Source organism: Carassius auratus, chromosome 27 (genome assembly GCF_003368295.1).
Source record: "Carassius auratus strain Wakin chromosome 27, ASM336829v1, whole genome shotgun sequence".
In the NCBI taxonomy this organism is placed as follows: Eukaryota; Metazoa; Chordata; class Actinopteri; order Cypriniformes; family Cyprinidae; genus Carassius; species Carassius auratus.
The window spans coordinates 20238086-20258576 of record NC_039269.1 but is presented as its reverse complement, the minus strand read 5'-3'; the positions used below and the strand labels follow the sequence as shown (position 1 = coordinate 20258576).

The window sequence follows — 20491 nt, the reverse complement described above, 5'->3', positions numbered from 1 at the left end:
CAATTACATATGGCTATCAAGAATTATAGTTTTTACTAGTTGAAATGTAATTCCTGATGTCAAAAATTTTAATTGTTACTAGTGGTAATATAACTGCAGATATCAAAAATAGCAGCTGTTACTAGTAATCTAATTCCTGATATAAAGAATTAACATTTTAACTAGTAAAACTGAATTATTGACATCAAGAATTCAAAATTCATATCTTGAGGATGAACAAAAGAATAAAAGGGCGTAGCCATCATTTCAGAGGTGAGGGGGACAAAAACAGACACACACACACACACACACACACGTTTGTTTTTGTGAAAAGTGGGTTCATCCCATGGGCGTAATGTTTTTTTTTTACTGTAGAAACTGTATATTCTATGGCCCTACACCAACCCTAAACTTTGTGCATTTGTACTTTCTCAAAAAAAAACAAAAAAAAACTAATTCTGTATGATTTATAAGCGTTTTTAAATATTGGGACATGGGTTATGTCCTCATAAGTCACCCTCTCCTTGTAATACCTGTGTCATACCCATGTCATTCTACAGAGTTTTGTCCTGATATGTCACAAAAACAAGAGCACACACACACACACACAGAGAGAGAGACATAACATTACAATATAACATTTCTGTAATCTATAAGTGTACTAACATGTACTTATAGTGAACTTACAGTGTATTTATCTAAGAAAGTTCTGGTAACACAAGGTAACTACATGGGGTAGGGTTAGGTTTAGGGGTAGGTTCAGGATTTGTACCTAGTTATTACATAATTATTGTAATTACTATAATAAGTACATAGTATTTACATTAGGAACAGGACTGTAAAATAAAGTGCTACCAAGTTTTTGTATTTATTTATTTATTTTTTTTATTATTTTTTTATTTATTTATTAAAGCGTCTGCCAAATGCATAAATGTAAATGTTAATTCCTGTGATGTACAGCTGTATTTTCAGCATCATTACTCCAGTCTTCAGTGTCACATCCTTCAGAAATCATTCTAATATACTGATTTGATGATTATCAATATTTAAAACATGAGTACATTTTTTTAAGTGTTCTTTGTTGAATAGAAGGATCCAAAGATCCGCATTTATGTGAAATAAGAAGCTTTTGTAACATTATATACGATATCGTTCAAAAGCGAATCAGTATCATTTTTATTTTTTGGGAAATAAATTATAGAAAATTAATACTTTTATTTAACAAGGATTCTTTGAATTGGTCAAAAATGATGATAAATAGACCATTTTACAAAAGATTTATATTTTAGATAAATGCTGTTCTTCTGAACTTTCTTTCATCAAAGAAACCTGAATAAAATTCTACTCAGGTTTTCAACATTATCACAAAAAGTTTTTTTTTAATAAGCTAGTAAAATATTTAAAAATGTTACAGTTTTTTCTGTACTTTATGATCAAATAAATGCAGACTTTGTAAACAGACATGTTTAAAAGAACATTAACAATTTTACTGTTCCAAAACTTTTGACTGGTGGTGTATACTTAGTTGTTCATATAGCCTACTTTATTTATCACATGCTGGACTTGAAAAAACATATATTTTCGCACTCGTATGTTTATTGTCTTCGAGTTTCAAAAGGTTCTGTTTTTCTGTGAAAAAAATTGTTCTAATACAGCGATAGCTGAACGCTTTGTCCATATTAGGAGTTTCCTGATTTTCTGCGCGAGCTTCGAGAATGAATGAAACACACTGCAGGAGTGTTTAGCGCTCCGTGATGTTCATCTCGCCTTCTGGGTCCGAATAAAACATCAGGTCATGCGCAGACTATTCTGTCTCTTTGAGAATAAATCTATATTTATTCACACCAGCTCTTGAAAACCTACTCGTGTCTGGTTTTGAAAACTACGGAGGTTTACAAAGTGATTCTATCTTTTCTCAATTTAAAGTCATGTGATCAGAATGTATAATAAATATAATAGGCCTAATAAATTATAATGGGCTAATTTATAATTTACTCATATAATAGAATTAGCCTACATATTTTGGAGGAACATAGACTAAAGTAGGCTACTTATAAACACTGGATATGTTATAAACTAAATATACTAATTCAGATTATAGACTAATATAACTATAATTACCATTAAGATTTTACTAGGTTTATTATTTAATATACATTTGTCATTGTAAAAGTGTTTACCAATACCAATTTGATAGGCTAAATAACCTATTTCAAATTAATAAATACGTTTCTATTCGTTTAATAATAAATTATTAGCTATTTCTTCCTGAATATAAATCCTTAAAAAAAGAATAAATCCGTGAAACGTGGAACATATGGAAAAATACAGTAGGCTTCTGACGTTATAGACATAGCCTAAGACGTCGTCTTTGAATTTTTTGAAATTACGCAAGCGTCTCGTTCTCCTGTTTAAAAGGCACGCGAGCCCATCAAGGCGCTCACATTCCACGCGCTCTACCAAAGTAGGCTACGCGCTTCTGCTTCAGAGTAAAACATTCTAGATACAACTTCTGGAATGAATAAACTGATTTGCCTGGTCTTACTTTCAAGCTTTTGGATCTTTCCCGGTGAAGGATGTAAGTTAACTCAGCTTTAGCAATGTTAGATTTACTATTCGTGCTTCTTTCAGAGCTTGATTGTTCTACCCGAAATTATTGTTCTAATCATGCCTTTTCTTTGTGGCTGTTTCCTGCAGACGAACCTTGCTGTGCACAGCCTTGCCAAAACCAGGGTGTGTGTTTATCCAAGGGTGCTGATGCTTATGAATGTGACTGTACCAGGACAGGATATTATGGTGAAAACTGTACTACCCGTAAGTCTGGCCATGGATTGTTTTTCTATAGAAACTTTTATATAGGAGAAGATGTGTGCACTCAACACATTTATTCATATTTATTTATTCATATTTATTCTTTCCTCACAGCTGAACTTCTCACACTTATCAAATCAACTCTGAAACCCAGCCCAAATATAGTGCATTATCTTTTAACCCATTATAAATGGATCTGGGACATCATCAACAACATCTCCTTCCTGAGAGATGCTATAATGAGATATGTCCTGACATGTAAGTGAAATGTGAATTCAAAAGAATTAAATAAATAAAATGTGACTAAATAAATATGTAAAATGTAACTTTTCCTCTTTCCTGGTTTACAGCAAGGTCCCATTTGGTCAACAGTCCACCGACGTACAATTCAGATTACAACTACAAAAGCTGGGAAGTGTATTCTAACTTGTCCTATTACTCCCGCACCCTTGCCCCATTGTCCAAGAACTGCCCTACACCCGATCTCCCAAATGCAAAGCAGGTGGTGGAGAGGGTGCTGGTGAGGAAACAGTTCATCCCTGATCCACAGAGGACCAGTCTCATGTTTGCTTTCTTCGCCCAGCATTTCAGTCATCAGTTCTTCAAGTCAGACTTTAAAAAAGGACCAGCCTTCACCAAAGCCCTGGGCCATGGAGTAAGTGGCATACATTAACCATTTTACCTGGGAACATTTTACATCCCATCAAAAGTCTATAAGGAACAGGGAACTTCAATACAATTTCTAAAATTTCTCTGATGTTTTAGGTGGATTTGGGGCATATTTATGGAGAGACGCTGGAGAGACAACACAAACTTCGTCTATTTAAAGATGGAAAGCTAAAGTATCAGGTTTGTGGACAGCACTTAAAAGATTTTTTTCACCCCAAAATGAAAATTCTGCCATTCGTTTCATTCTTTTCCGGAGTCCATGCAATGAAAGTCAGTAGGGACCAAAAAAACTTTGGATCCCATTGACTTTTATTCAAGCCATTCTTCAAAATATCTTCTTCAATGCTGAAGAAAGAAACTACAGGTTTGGAATGAGATGAGGGTAAATAAATGATGGGGCGAATTTTTGTTTTTGGGTGAACTATCTTTTTATAATGAACACAAGTATTGCTTGTTGGTTTAAACCTAGTATATTAAACATGTATTTGACTCATAGGTTGTGGATGGTGAGGTGTATCCTCCATTGGTGAAGGATGTCCAGGTGGAGATGCACTATCCTCCTCACGTCCCAGAGGAACAGCGATTTGCTGTGGGCCACGAGGCCTTCGGTCTGGTTCCAGGTTTGATGATGTATGCCTCCATTTGGCTTCGTGAACACAACCGCGTCTGTGACATCATGAAGCAAGAGCATCCCGACTGGGACGACGAGAGGATCTTCCAAACCACTCGTCTCATCCTGATTGGTGAGTCTTGGTCTTATCATCTGAAACCTTCCTGATCTTCATAACTTTGTGGAGGAATGAAATATTCCCGCTTTTTTTTCTCCCAGGTGAGACCATCAAAATCGTGATCGAGGACTATGTTCAGCACCTGAGTGGCTACCACTTCAAGCTCAAGTTTGACCCGGAGCTTCTCTTCAGTGAGCGCTTCCAGTACCAGAACCGCATCGCAGCTGAATTCAACACTCTGTATCACTGGCACCCGCTGATGCCCGACAGCTTTCAGATCCAGGACCAGGTCTACGGCCACCACCAGTTTGTGTTTAACAACTCGATTTTAACCAAACACGGCATCCGCAACATGGTGGAATCCTTCACCAAACAGGTTGCTGGAAGGGTGAGTTTCACTTATAGATAGAAAGCTTCCCAGAGAAGCCTAACGTAGTTCCAAATGGCTTTCTTTCTTCTGTTGAATATAAACAAAGATGTGTTTTTTCCCCAAAAAAGTTAATGGGGTCCATTTTTGTTTTAGACCCCATAGGCTTTTATTCTTTGATAAAAAAAAAACGTAGCTCTTCCAAATATCTCTTGTGTTCCACAGTCGTACAGTTTTTGAATTACATGATGGTGAGCAATCCCTTAGAGTTTACTTTGCTGGCTTTGCTAATGTCTCTCATTTTTGTGTGAGCAGGTTGCTGGTGGACGTAACCTGCCTGCTGCAGTTCAAGGAGTGGCTGTTAAAACTCTAGAGCATTCCAGAGAGATGGGCTACCATTCTTTAAATGCCTACCGGAAACGCTTCAACATGAAGCCCTACTCCTCTTTTGAAGATATGACAGGTAAGATCATTCAAAATTGAAAAAAAAAACCCCAACATAAACTACATAGGTTCAGAAATTGGCACATTAAAAAAAAACATCTTATTTAACTGTAACCTTATCTGTATGGTAAAACAGGAGACAAGGAGCTGGCAGCCGAAATGAAGGAGCTGTACGGTCACATAGACGCGGTTGAGCTGTATCCTGGGCTTCTTGTGGAGAAACCCCGACCCGACGCTGTGTTCGGGGAGACTATGGTGGAGATGGGAGCGCCCTACTCTCTCAAAGGCCTCATGGGAAATGCTATTTGTTCTCCTGAATACTGGATGCCGAGCACGTTTGGTGGGAAAGTGGGATTTGACATTGTTAACACAGCCTCATTGAAGAAGCTGGTGTGCATGAATATCAAGGGACCTTGTCCGATGGTGTCCTTTCAGGTGCCTGATGTGAAATATCAGAGTGCAGAAAATGTGAATTCAAGCTCAGTGCACTCCACACAAAATCATATTAACCCAATGGTTGTTTTGAACGAGCGAAGTTCAGAGCTCTAAACGATTTTGAAGGCCTCACTGCCTTCATCAGGATACTTGATGTTATATTTGTTATTTATTTAGTTTATTTAAGTAATTTATTTCAAAGTGTATTTATTGCTGGGTTTTTGTATTGCTATTGACTTGCAGATGCATTTTTATTTATTTATTTTTTTTTTACAAATACTTGAAAGTCACATGAGGTTGACTCCTTTTAGACAGATTTGGATATGCACATTCCAAGTGCAAATGTTGTGAATAATGTGCATTTCTTGAATAAAGACATTTTGATATTTTATTGATATATGTTTTGGGTCATTTCATTGTCAGTACTTATTCAAACAATTACATCTACTCAGCACAATGCTCAAGCATTTAACTTGAAAAAAATAAATAAATCATGAAAAAAAAATCATGAGTTTTATATACAATGTAAAATAAATGTAATAAGAAATTTCTGGGATCTGTGATGGGGAAAGATTACTTTTTAGGACATAGATTAAGAATATAAAGGATCCATGCAAAAATACAGTGTCTCGTTTAAGTTAACTAAAATGCAATAACATATCGGCTGAAAACATTTCTTGAATTCTTACTTCTGGGGTCACATAGATTTTTTCAAAATGAAATAGTATTTTAATTTGTAAGAATGCTTTATATTTATTTAAAAGTAACATATATAAATATATTTACAAAGGATTTCTATTTGAAATACATCAAATAAATGTGAATTTTCAGCTGGCTGCTAAAAATTCAGCTTTGCCATCATAGAAATAAATGAAATTTTAAAATATATTAGCATAGCAAACAGTTGTTTTAAATTATAATTGTATACTATAATATAACTCTTTTGACCGTATTTTGATAAAATATTACAGACTTCTAACTGATTTTAAAAAAATATTTCCAACCCCCAACTGAACAGCATTGTATTTAAAATGTCTTATAAATTTATTCCAACCTCAAAAACTGGACAACAAAATGTAGTATGTGCATGTTAACAATACATATGCATTGTGTGTTTATATGTGTTAAGTGCATTGTGCTGAAAACAGATTATAATAAAATCTTTGTTTTACTATTCTCTGATTCTTTGGATTGTGCTGAAGTTATGATGTATATGACTGCTAAACTTTCCTTTCATGAATTTTTACTAAAAGACTTTCGAGTGAAACTGCTAAACTTGCTGAACTTGCAAAGCAGTATGTCTGCCAAAAATGAGTTTGCAAAAAAAAAAAAGAAAGAAAAAAGAATACTCAGTGAAGCCAATAGTGATTCAGTAGATCCAACTTCCTCATGATGTGATGCATACTGACTGAATTGAACCCAGACAAAATAACACCACTGTACTGACCTGAGACAACATACACTGTCAAGCTCCATAATAATCAAGCTGGAAAAATACACAGCAAGCTGTGCACAATGACGTGCGGGAATGTGTCTCTTTTGTTGCGGGCCAGGAAAATGCAATGGCCACTGTTCTGGGAAAGTAGTTTAGTGCCTAGAACGTGCGAACTGGAAGCTACTATTACGGAGAAGAGTTTACTTTTCCCAGAAGATTGTAGGTTCTCTGTGTGGAGGAAAGATTTCTTTTAACATGTAGATTAAGCACTAAAGGCAAAGCAAAAAATACACTTGTTAGTTTAGGGTATCTAAGTGTAGAATATTGCCTACACTTCCCTAGTGAAAAATAAATATATACTAATATATTCAAAATACATTTATTTCATTTTAAGTACTACAAATACATTTACATTTTTATGTACTTAATTAAAATGTACTTAATTAAAATACTCTGCATCTGTATTTTTATATACTAACCAAAGTCTGCTAAATTGGAACAAATGATTTTGTACTTAATGCAGTTTAAGAAGTGAAGTGAAGTGACATTCAGCCAAGTATGGTGACCCATACTCAGAATTTGTGCTCTGCATTTAACCCATCCGAAATGCACACACACAGAGCAGTGAAAACAAACACACACACACACACACACACACACACACACACACACACACACACACACACACACACACACACACACACACACACACACACACACACACACACACACACACACACACACACACACACACACACACACACACACACACACACACACACACACACACACACACACACACACACACACACACACACACACACACACACACACAAGTCATGGTATTGAAGGTGGAGATAGAACACCCACAATTCCATCCGGCCCGAGACTAGAACCCACAACCCTTCGATTGGGAGTCCAACCCTCTAACCATTAGGCCACAACTTCCCCTTATTTACGTGGAAGCACTGCTGAAGTTTAACTGAAGATATACTGAAGTTTATTTGATTGTGCTAAAGTAGAACTATTGCGCAAGTATACTTCACATACACTTTAAATATATTTAATTTAAAGACTGATATTATACAGAGATCACAATCCTTATGAATAGTGACATTAAAACACGTTATGCTTAATATTAAGAAATGTGCATTGTGAAATGTGCAAGTTTAATTATAATTTTAATATCAGTAAGTCTCAAGAGATATGCAAGTAAATATGTTAATAGATTTGAACTATACTTAGAATGAAAATAAATGTATTCTAATAATATTAGCATTTATGCTAGCTGGGAACATGGAAGGATATTATTGTGGATAAAAAAGCCAAAGGCAGAAACATATTGGCCCATTGCACTGCAATAAAGGTGTGTCTGACAACCATAAACTAAAATAATTAAATGTTGTAAATCAATTGGAGAAACTGGGTTACTTTGCTGAGACAATTCTTTGGGTGTTTCATGGGAACTTGTAAAGGCTGTACAAGCACCAACATGCCAAAGAAAACCAGCTGAAAGGTGTCTTGTTCACTCATGTGGTGAGTCAAATGACCTAACTGACAGAAGAAAGTGAAATGGATGTTTAGTCTAGCTAAAGGGAGAGCAGAAATCACAAAGGCCTGGATGTATCCTGCACATCCCACACAAAGCTCAAAAGGGGTTGTAAATCTATGATGCAATTTAAGTTACAAAACCCATATCACATGCTCACTGCAGTCTGTAGTATAAGAAACAGGAAAGAGCTGGAAACTGGCTGGTAAGAAAACTAATGTTGGCCAGCCCTAAAGAAAAACAAAAAAAAACCCTTGTCTCAGGTCTTAGCTTAGCAACTTAATCTCCAGTGTGTTTATTTATTTAAAAGTGCTGTAGGGAACTTTTGTAAAAAAATATTTTTTACATATTTATTAAACCTGTCATTATGTCCTGACAGTAGAATATGAGACAGATAATCTGTGAAAAAAATCAAGCTCCTCTGGCTCCTCCCAGTGGTCCTATTGCCATTTGCAGATCATGGTCAGTCACGCGCTCCCGGTAAAAAACAACCAATCAGAGCTGCGGTCCGTAACTTTGTTTGTGTTCAAAATGTAGAAAAATGAACATAATAAGCGAGTACACCATGAATCCATTTTCCAAACCGTGTTTTTAGCTTGTCCTGAATCACTAGGGTACACCTATAATAAGTGTTTATATTCAGACTATTTTAGATTGCTTCGGGGGTACCGCGGCGGAGTAACCCAGTACCTTTGTGATTCTTCATAGACATAAACAGAGAGAAGTAGTTCCGGCTACAAATGTTCTTCCGCAAGACGCAAGCAGTTCTGTTTATTAACCGCTAGAGCTTCAAAAGTTCCCTACCGCAGCTTTAACTAAATAAAAAAGTCATTAAAGGGATAGTTCGCCCAATTCTGTAATCATTTACTTATCCTCAACCTGTTTAAAACTTAAGGTTCCTTGAGGTTCTTTCTTCTGTTTAATGTAAAAGTAGCTCAACTTTACTACGGAATTCATTGGGGACCATCAACTGTGTGGTTACCAAGGGTTTGGTTTTGTGTTCAGCAGAAGAAAAAAATTAATGAAATTAATGAAAATAATTATTTGACCCTCTAACTTTAACACTCACTATTCTAATTATATTCTTAAAAAAAAATCGAACTACCTTTCTAATATTTTTGTATTATATTTTCTTTTCATTTATTATGGAGTTTCTCAGGGAAAAATTGCGAAGAGTTTGAAGTTATCATCATCTACAGTGCATAATATCATCCAGAGATTCAGAGAATCTGAAACAATCTCTGTGCCATACTGGATGCCCGTGATCTTCAGGCCCTTAGACGTCACTGCATCACATACAGGAATGCTACTGTAATGGAAATCACAACATGAGCTCAGGAATACTTCCAGAAAACAATGTCGGTTAACACAATGGACATTGGCCGTTGCTGGCTAAAACCTATAGGTCAAAAAAGAAGCCATATCTAAACATAATCCAGAAGCACCAGCGTTTTCTCTGGACCAAGGCTCATTTAAAAAGGACTGTGGCAAAGTGGAAAACTGTTCTGAGGTCAGACAAATCAAAATTTGAAGTTCTTTTTGGAAAACTGAAACACCATGTCATCTGTCCTAAAGAGGACAAGGACAACCTAAGTTGTTATCAGCGCTCAGTTCAGAAGTCTGCATCTCTGATGTTATGGGGTTGCATGAGTGTGTGTGGCCTGGGCAGCTTACACATCTGGAAAGGGACCATCAATGCTGAAAGGTATATCCAAATTCTAGAACAACATATGCTCCCAACCAGACGTCGTCTCTTTCAGGGAAGACCTTGCATTTTTCAACATGACAATGCCAGACCACATACTGCATCAATTACAACATCATGGCTGTGTAGAAGAAGGATCTGGGGACTGAAATGGCCATCCTGCAGTCCAGATCTTTCACCTATAGAAAACATGTGGCGCATCATAAAGAGGAAGATGCGACAAAGAAGACCTAAGAGCAAATAGAAGCCTGTATTAGACAAGAATGGGACAACATTCCTCTTCCTAAACTTGAGCTACTTGTCTCAGTTCCCAGACGTTTGCAGACTGTTATAAAAAGAAGAGGGGCTGCCACACAGTGGTAAAAATGGCCTTGTCCCAACTTTTTTGAGATGTGTTGATGCCATGAAATTTAAATTTAAATGTAACTTATTTTTCCCTTAAAATAATACATTTTCTCAGTGTAAACATTTAATATGTCATATATGTTGTTCTCTGAGTAAAATATTGAAATTTGAAACTTCCACATCTTTGTAATTGGTTTTTATTCACAATTTGTACAGTGTACCAACTTTTTTGGACTATTAGCATGCATATTACTAGCATATTGCAATTTATTAGCTCCCAAACTTAACAACTTCCTTACCAACTATTAATAAGCAGAAAATTAGGAGTTTAGACAAAAGTCATAGTTAATAATTAGTTAAGAGTGAGAATTGGTCGACATCTAGATATCAAACTATGAGGATTTTGTCAAATTAATTTCTACCTAATAAATTATTTTAGAGTTTGGAATATATATACATATATGTATATATATATATATATATATATATATATATATATATATATTTATATATATATATATATACATAAAAAACAGCTGTTGAGGGGGTGAATTAAAAATAGGAACATGTTTTATATATATATATATATATATGTGTGTGTGTGTGTGTGTGTGTGTGTATATATATATAACCTAACTAGTATAATTATATTTAATATTATTATGATATAGTTTACGTATAATTTACACTATAATTTACGTAGCAAGATTTTGGTCAACACAGCAACATTTGTACATCCCATACGTTCACATTCGCACATAAACAAATTCTAGTTTAGACAAGTATCACCGAAACCCACTCAATACACTGCTATCACAGATTTCACAGATTGTGTAAAGTATAAAGTACATTGATATGACTTTACACATGACAAATCGATGATTAATGTGCCACAGAATAGATACATCATGCCAAGCAGTGACAGTGCTGTCATTGTCACATACAGATCACCTAGATCAGAGATGTAAACATTTTAATCACTCACTATGCCTGTGATTGTGTAAAGTAGCACAGGAGAAAATGTACCTCATTTATTTTTGTACTGGCATCGCTGGACCACAACTATGACAAACTCATGATTAATGCTGCATAAAATTTCAATACAAAATTTGACAGTTCAGGCATACATTCATTTAGTATTAGGATGACATAACCATACACTGTTACACTTTTTTGTAAATGCTAGGAAATATGTACAGTCTCCGATATCTCAATTTCTGAAAAAAAAAAAGAAGAGATAAGTATCAGCCACTGTATGAGGACAGAATGACAACAGACTAGACAGTTTTCATTTCACACGAAGCATTGCTCAATATCTTCTGTTAGTAACATTGCTATATCATTACTAGTTAAGCTTGCTGAAGGTCATAAAAGTTCGTATTTTAAACTAGTGAAACACTGTTTATAAACCAAAAATACATAGTGACACAAAAAAATGAAGCGGTCAAAGACCTCTGCACCTGTGTACACATACCATATCTGTTTATATACATCCTCTCAAAGGACTGATGTAATAGAATTAATAATCAGATAGTTATCAGCTCTTTTTCAGTTAGATTTCAGTCTCCATTCTCAGTTCATTATAAGCATTTCTGGTCTGAGTCATAACAAATGTCTCTATCTATCTAATATGTTTAAATATTTGAGACGTTTAAATGTCTGAAGTAAAGCAGACACAGTGGTCGGGTGAGTGGGAGTGTCTTGACCGGATGTGTTGGACTTTTATGGTCAGAAGCACATTTTTTTAATCTCTTAGGCAAGGCCTGTTGCTAAGGACACGGGTCTGTTTATTTGTTTTGAGCGGGGTGTAAAACTCAAGATTTCCTCCACTGATAATATCAGCTCATACTGCCAATACTCAGCTCAAAGTGATGTCAACGTCATTAGCAAACATTTAAGCAGAATATTGTTTCTCACCATTTCTCCGCAGTTTTGAAAAGAATGAACGTCTGAGAATCTGCTTTATTACACCGGTGGGTTTTTCTGTGTCTCTGTAAAGATGACAAAGTGAATCATCTTCAAAACACATTTCTCCAACTGACTCATGGTTTACTGTAAGCCTGCTTGTACCCGCTTTGATAACTGTACTTGTTGGATTTGTAATGACTGTAAAGCCATATTCAAAGAAAAAAGCTGCAGAGATGGAATGATTCACTAAACTTTATGGTCTGTGCATGCGGAGCAGGAATTTCTGAATTGAGGTTTTGTCTCTGTCTATGCATTTCAGGGTTGATGCTTTGCCAAGATGTACACCAGGCATCTGGCACAAGACTGAGAATGGAAAACGTCTGTGGCTGAAAAAGATAGAAATGGAGAGTTTAGACCACCTCTGTAGAGGGGATGATTATGCACAGCCATTAAACTGTATGACAAAGCAGTCTAAGCTGTCAAAACAGAAAAAAAAGTCAAGAGGAAAAAAAACCCCATCAGACTATTTTCTGTTTTTTTCTAACCCTTTAAAGTAATGTTTCACCCCCCAAAAAATTTCTTTTTGTGAAAATATACCCGTAGAACATAGAAGATGAGTTTGATTCTTCATCTTAAATGATTTAGAGAAAATTTCACTCTGCAGTGAATGGGTGCCGTCAGAATAAGATACTCTCTGGTATTTTGGCCAGAAGCGACCGTTCAAAGTTAATGATGGATTAGTTTCTTACAAACATGCAGCTTTTCACTTTGTTAATTGTTGTTCTGGAGTTGTGTGGACTATTTGTGGATTGTTGTGATGTTTTTATCAGCTGTTTAAACTCTCATTTTGACGGCACCCATTCACTGTAGAGGGGAGCCGGTGATGTAATGCTACACTTCTCCAAATCTGCTCAGATGAAGAAACAAACTCATTGTGGATGGCCTGAGGATGAGTAATTTTCTCAAAGTGTCATTTCTGAATGAACTATTATTTAAGGACACTGCGGGAACAATATTCAGTATGTAGGTTATTTCAAATGAATGTAAACAAATGTAAGAATCCACCCGCCAGCAACCTGGTCGAAGGTTTAATGTGTATTCAGTCTTTTACTTGATCTTCTGAATTGATCAGGATTTGGATACAATTTAAGTCTAGCTCTGTGTCCAACCTGACTCAAAATGGATCATAAAGGTTGATTATGTATTCATTTAGATATTTGATTATTCCAGACTCATTGTACTTTCAATTATCCGTTCACTGGGCACCTAATGTCTCTTTTTAGTCATTTTTAGTCTCATTTTGGATCTTATGATCACAAATTCGCCAGTCTGAAGCTATTCAGAGGGTGTAAGTAGACTCATACCTGTTTTGCCTGCTGCCTACTGCTTGATTATGACAGTCCTATCCCATACAAGTTGCTAACACCAGTGATAGACAGGAATCAGAAGGTCTCCGATGACGTGCCTACTGCTCTTATCATTCATGAGCCGTCAGTTTGACCTGGTCATAGATTTGCAGTAACATTTTAATAGTCATTATGATTTAAGGAGAGTTCAGAATAAATCACATATAACATTTTTTTTATTAGTCAGGTAACAATTTATCATGCCAGTTACATAATGAAACAATTAAAAGCCAATTTAGAAAGGATAATGCAACTGTGAATCACATTGTAGCCGCTTGGCAACCCTGCTCCTGTACATAGATACTGTAGCTATGTGGGGAATAGCCAAGTGATCCACATAGGAGACAAACAACTTTAACAGTCACATGTAACAGTTATCCTAATTTAACACAAGACACATGGTCTAAAACTAACAACATTTATGACCTTTTACCTAAGTAATTCAAAGAACACTTACAACAAAGCAACCGTGCGTTTTAGTGAATAAACTAAAACTTTTTTGTGAAAAAGCCTGCCATAGAAGAACCATTCCACAAAGAACCATCTCTTTCTTACCTTTTTTAATCTGAAGACCCTTCTTTCGCCACAAAGAACCCTTCAGATTAAAAATATTTGAATTAAACACATATGCTATTCTCTTTGGAGTGATTAAGGCATAGTGACACATTTAATAGTGAAACCTTTCAATGCTTTATGAATTATTTGGATTATCACAAAGGATTGTTCGGACACTCCCAAACCATGTCCATATAAGGCTATTCCTGTCCTGTTCACTTACTTGTTTTGCATAAACTATGAGTAAACTTTATTTTAAGGTGACCTTGTTACAGTGTAATTACACATTTAAGTAGTGAGCAATATTTATTAACTACATGTACTTATTGTATGGTTAAGGTTAGGATTAGGGTTTGGCTTAGTGTTACTTGTAATTATGCACAGTTAATTCTTATTATAATAGTAATTACATGAAGCATGTGTAACGAGGACAACTTGAAAGGAAAAAAAGTGTTACCAAAAATATTTGAGTAAAAGTATCTGTATCCTTCTCAAAACAAATTTTATTACGGCCTAGTATGCAAGTGATTGTGTTTCAAATTTTATTTGCTAGGTAGTGCAGACACTATACATGCTGTATTTTGTCATGTTATTTTTTAGTTTACGGTTACTCAGAAATAAAGCATTACAAATATGCCATCACTATATCCGCTCATATTTCACTGAGGAAGTAATCAGATCTGATATACGAGTGAACATTAATGGATAACAGCCAGTATAAACTAATGAGGGAGTAGTGGACAATGCTCTTCAGCGACCACTAGCTGAATGTATTATATAAGAGAGTTGCTCATGTAGTGGTTCTTACGACATTTCTGGGAAAGTTCTGTTCATCATCCAACAAGAGTTAAAGAAATTAGAATAATAACAGAGGAACCAAGTCCAGAGCAACCTCCATCGTGTTTTCTCTAGCTGTGAGTTTCCATGCTGGTCTAGGCTGGTTTCCTCTTTCAGCAATGATGTAAGAACAAATGCATCCTGTGGTGACAGCAAAGACATTAAACTGATTCCACTACCTCATTTGAGAAGTGAAGTAACAGTCAGACCTTTGTATTCATACTCACTGCCACAATGAATATTTCTACCAAGTTGTACTGCATTTTAAAATATTCACATTGCTTTCAAGGGATTTAATTGACTAATGGAAGCCATGTTGGATCAGGTATAAGTTGGTTATATAATCACAAACATTCATGCACAGACACACAACACTTGCTTGTTCACATGTCTTTTTTCACCCTGGCTATGGAATATTTTCCAAACTATAGCTCTGTTTCTATGGCAAGCTAATGTCCAACAGAAGATAATAACAGACAACCAGGCATGTCCACACCTGATTCTTGGATTTTCCTTGACAGGATCCAAACAGAGAAATTCAGTGTCTGATGACAATTAATCCTCACCTTTTATAAAACATGCTAGATGGATTCAACAAGCACAAGATTTGATTCTCCCAAAAACTGTATCTCAGACATGCTCAAATTCCTTCTTGTGAAACAGGAGGTACTATTTAATACTGATAAATCGATGACAGATAACAGTGAACTGGATCAACTCCTTAATCCCCACTCAATGAAGAAAATATTCTCCAGCGAGCAGTAGAAATCTGTCAAGTTGAAGGAGCTCTAGATCACCAATAGTATGGATGAATAGTACTGCTGGCTCACAATCCACTAACAGTGATCTGGACCCAGCAACCAAACCCATAGCTGGAGGATGCCAAACACACCCATTCAACTGAGAGAGGAGATAATGTCTGATGGGACACTCCCATGGTTCGCCCTGTAACTTCTCAGAAGAAGAAGTAAACATAGCCTAACTGGCCACCGAGGCGCCACCAGAAGCACTCTGTTTATTAATATTAATAGGAATATTCTTTGCCATGTCTGCCATAACAGGCAATGAGTGGCCAGTTATGAGACAAACATGTCAACCTCTGCCTTGACAAACCAGTACTACTGGCAGGAGATCTCTGGACAAAACATCTGCCACTTTATTGCCTGATTCTGAGAGATGAACTGCTCTTAATGAGGCTATCCATTACAGAGACCATCTTGCTAGATCACCCTAAGGATGTGAGAGTCCTGGTCCCGCCCCGGTGTTTCAAGTCAAACACTGACGATGGACAGAGACAGACCGAATGGAAAAACTCTGAACTGGTATGCTTGTCCCTGAGAGCTGAATCTTAGGAATTTCCAGTGGTGGGGAGCAATGGGAACATGAAAGAATGCAATTACCCTTCAAACCAGTCTCCTTCTATTACAGAGCGAAGAACGTTGACTGTGCGTAACATACATAAAGAAACTTTAAGAACACATTTAAACGGCGAAGATCTTTAGGAAATTATTTTTGAGCATTCTAAAAAAAAAGGTACCAGCTGAGTCAGCTGTTGTGGGGCTTTGGACATTTTCATTCTTTTCTCTAATACCTCAAAGAAAAAAAGATGGGCTAATTGGCTCTTCTCTTAGTGTCTTCTTCAGTCTTCAAGCAATCTTGCCTGAGCAAGCCATACCTGCTGCTCTGTTGAGTGTCCCAAACTCACAAGTCACAATGTCCCATAACCAACAGAGCAGCCAGAAGGAACTTATGATTGGTCAGATCGCCTGTCAGTCAAACTCTTTGCGAAAAGTCAAATAAGATGCAAGTGACAGCGTCAATATAATATCTATCATAAGCAAGGAGGGAAAAAGATGTTGGATTTTGTGACCTTGTTGACATTTTTCTCAAACTACACTAGGTGGCGCTGTGATTATCCACTAGTCCTTTGCACTGCCACCACCTCTGGAAGAATCAAACAGAACATCCATTTATTCAAAATGTCATTTTAGGATCAATTTTCTCAACTAACTATTGCTTTGGTGTAGAGGTCGTTTTAACCCTTTTTTAAATTGGAGAGCTTAATAACTGAAAAATAAATTTTTCTTTTACATTTGAAAAATCTCATAAAACAAATTCACAAAACACACAAATCAGTACAATCCATGATGCAGCCAAAACATTAAAGCAATTTATGACAATTATCATTTATTGTACTCTTAGGGCATGTTTCGAAGATCATATACATGTCATTTTGATGTGTTCAGGCATTCTGAATATACATCTTCACTTCCTATTTGGCATCTTTACCATCCAGTTTGAATATATTTTTGACTATGGTCCAAAGAAGATCCTAATCAGTGTACTATATTTCACAAAATAAACAATAAGCTTCTTTTTATGTTGCCATATCTGCTTTAAAAAAACATTCATTTAAAATGAACTAGGGAATATTGAGTCAGAGTGGTTATTAACTCATACGGAAGTAAGCATTCCTGACGGGTGAAGACTGCTTCAACAATCCAGGACAATCCCACACCGGGGTCTGTTCAGACAGTTATTTACGCAGCAGGTTATGATAAAACCAAATGAGGTCAGGATGTGAAACACTCATACATGTTGTGTATTCAGTGTACAGAGAGTTTTCACTTGGGGCTGTCGAAAGAGTGGGGTTCACGCTTCCTCAAAACTTTCACTTCTTACACAACAAGCTGACTGACTCCTTCATCTGTGCCAAGTGCTTCCACACTGGGGGAGGGTAGCACTTTACTCCCAGAAAGGTCGGTTTTAGTTGAACATAAATACTAGCTTACCATTCAAAAGATTGAGGTAATGTTTTTGAGAAAGTCTATTATGCTCACCAAGGATGCATTTATTTGTTAAAAAAAGAAAGAAATGACTTTTTTTTCTAATATATTCACCCCCCCTCCAACCTAAATAAAAGATTAAGAAGATTTTATTGTATTTTATTACAATTGTAGACCACATAGTGAAGAAAAGGTAGTCAACAAGTTAAAAATGATCCCAGCATGCACCTTGTGAAGTTGAGGTTACAATAGAATAGAGTGTACAGAGCTGTGATTGATGTAGGTCATAAAAGAGGCTGCTGAGGTATTTGTTTAGTGTATAATGGTAGACCTATCAAAGGACCAGAAGAAAAAGTAAAACAATATGTAATTTTACACAGTTCCCACCCCTCGACCAAGTGTGTCAGAAAAGGGTGTGCTTTAACGGCTTTGAAATACGCCAATGAAATGACTGTGCAAACAGTGATTGCCCTGTTCAGATAAAGCATGAGTCTGTTGATATAACATCAGTTGCTGGGAGGTCGCCACTTACACAACAGCTTTTGAAAGACATTTCAATGGATTTTACCACCATCTAGTGATGCATGAAAAACATATTTACTTGTTAACCATAGTGTTTACTTTTCTTTCTTTTTGTTCCATTGTAGAGAGTATGTTAAGTAAGCTGAGATCAGATAAGAAGGACATGGAACAGCATGTTAGAATCACCTACACAAGTCATGTGAGTCAGGAGGGGATATCAATCTCTGTACATCAAGTCTCTAACCCAAGAGTACCCAACCTTCATAAAGCGTCACATAGTTACTAACTGGGAAGATGGCGCCTGTGTGTTTGGCTTGCCGTCTGCAGCTCTCGTGTTTTCTTCTCTTTCTGTCTGAGGTGTCGTTTACCTGCTGTACGCGGCTGGTGTACGCCCGTCAAGCTCTCCTAGACATCCGCATCTCCGTTGGGGATTCATACGCGAACTTTCACTACGCGAACTTTCACACCGTGGACGTGGAATGCCCACTTCACAAACCATACGAGCCTCCCCAAACTATCTTCCTGCACGATATCTGCCGGTGGCCGCTAAACACCGTGCGGAGAAAGCGAAGGAGGACACGAGGTTGCCGCGGAGGTTACATGACGAAACTGAAAGCTTATTTACAAGCTGACATTTCGTTTGGACGCAGATCTGTAGCATGGCACCCGCGGGACGCGGTTTACCGATGTCTTCGTCCTGTTTTCCCTCTACATCTGAGTCTTGCCACTCAGGTTGATCTCCGCAGTGTTGGCCGACGTGCCCGGCGGAACGGAGTAAATCACGAAAATCTGCGCTCATTGAGAAAAGCGCCGTCATCTCACGTGTCTATTCCTCCACCTAAGTTGGCGCTAATAAACGCCCGCTCCGTGGTGAATAAGACCTTTTTATTAAACGACTTCTACTCATCACACAACTTGGATTTTATGTTCATCACAGAATCATGGATAAAGGTCGGTGATTTAACTCCCTTATCAGAACTGGTTCCAGCAAACAGTACATTTTTTAACTCTCCTCGTCCTAATGGACGCGGGGGTGGGATTTTAACTATTTTAAATAACTCTCTCTCCTCACGCTGCCGGCTGGTCCCTGCAACGGCCTTCCCCACCTTTGAAACTCAGCTTCTCCACCTAGATTGGAATGGTCCCATCTGTATTGGTGTGATATACCGCCCTCCACTCTTCACTAAGGATTTTATACTCCAATTCACTGAGTTCATTGGCAACATTGCCACAAATTATGATCGCTTCCTTTTGTTGGGCGACTTCAATATTCATGTCTGCTGTCTTTCAAACTCCCTGTCGCAGGAGTTTCTTGACTTAATAGATGCTTTTAACCTACTGCAGTGGGTCAAAAACTCTACCCACACTCAGGGCCACACACTGGACCTTGTGTTATCTTATGGGATTAATGTCACTGATATTGTTATCTCTGATTTTCCTCTCTCTGATCACAAGCCTATTTTATTCTCACTGTCTCTTCTGGAGCTTTCTCAACCCACTACTGATCCTGTTATGTCACGGTTCTATTCTCCTCAGTTCAACACAAACTTCGACTTGTGCTTTACTGAGTTATGCTCTCACTGGCACTTGGACCAACCTTTATCTGACCTGGATGCAGATCAGCATCTTAGCCTTTTAAATTCTGCCTGGTTTAAAGTAGCAAACGTGACTGCTCCTCTTAAGCCTCACAAACCCAAACCAAAATCAGATATGTGGCAAAATTCTGACACTCGTCTCCAAAGACAAACATGTAGAAAGGCCGAACGCAAATGGAAACGGGACAGGCTAAGTGTCTCCTTCCGCATGTTCAAAGACTCTCTTACAGCTTACCAGAACACTGCTAAATCAGCTAAAGCTGCATACTTCTCAAACTTAGGGTCCCTAAGGTCTTGTTTTCTGTCATTCATTCTGTTTTAAACCCATCTGCTAAATTGTCTGTTGCCTCAGATGCTCTATGTGAAGACTTCCAGAGATTTTTTATTAACAAAATCACTACATTAAGGACCAGTA

General features: G+C 37.0%; 1 protein-coding gene and 1 long non-coding RNA gene across 2 annotated transcripts; one reads left to right on the top strand and one right to left on the bottom strand.

The window, feature by feature from the left end:
- Window positions 1-2496: 2496 nt before the first annotated feature.
- LOC113045805 (prostaglandin G/H synthase 2-like) lies at window positions 2497-5830 on the top strand. Its single transcript, XM_026206471.1, has 9 exons — window positions 2497-2557; window positions 2677-2793; window positions 2905-3048; window positions 3141-3445; window positions 3556-3639; window positions 3956-4202; window positions 4289-4575; window positions 4870-5017; window positions 5135-5830. Exons 1-9 carry the CDS (start codon window positions 2497-2499, stop codon window positions 5545-5547), a joined length of 1806 nt encoding a protein of 601 aa, XP_026062256.1. The 3' UTR covers window positions 5548-5830.
- Window positions 5831-11368: 5538 nt separating this feature from the next.
- On the bottom strand, window positions 11369-14460 carry LOC113045807 (uncharacterized). Its single transcript, XR_003276035.1, has 4 exons — window positions 14337-14460; window positions 13740-13876; window positions 12385-12761; window positions 11369-11684 (listed from the first exon to the last, which is right to left on the bottom strand). It is a non-coding gene; the product is annotated as an uncharacterized LOC113045807 (long non-coding RNA).
- Window positions 14461-20491: the final 6031 nt, after the last annotated feature.

Bases quoted from the DNA above. Each gene is read 5' to 3' on its own strand.
- LOC113045805 (XM_026206471.1), top strand. From the start codon at position 2,497: ATGAATAAACTGATTTGCCTGGTCTTACTTTCAAGCTTTTGGATCTTT. The intron at 2,558-2,676 runs GTAAGTTAACTC...TGTTTCCTGCAG, and splicing joins GATCTTTCCCGGTGAAGGAT to ACGAACCTTGCTGTGCACAG. The intron at 3,049-3,140 runs GTAAGTGAAATG...CCTGGTTTACAG, and splicing joins AATGAGATATGTCCTGACAT to CAAGGTCCCATTTGGTCAAC.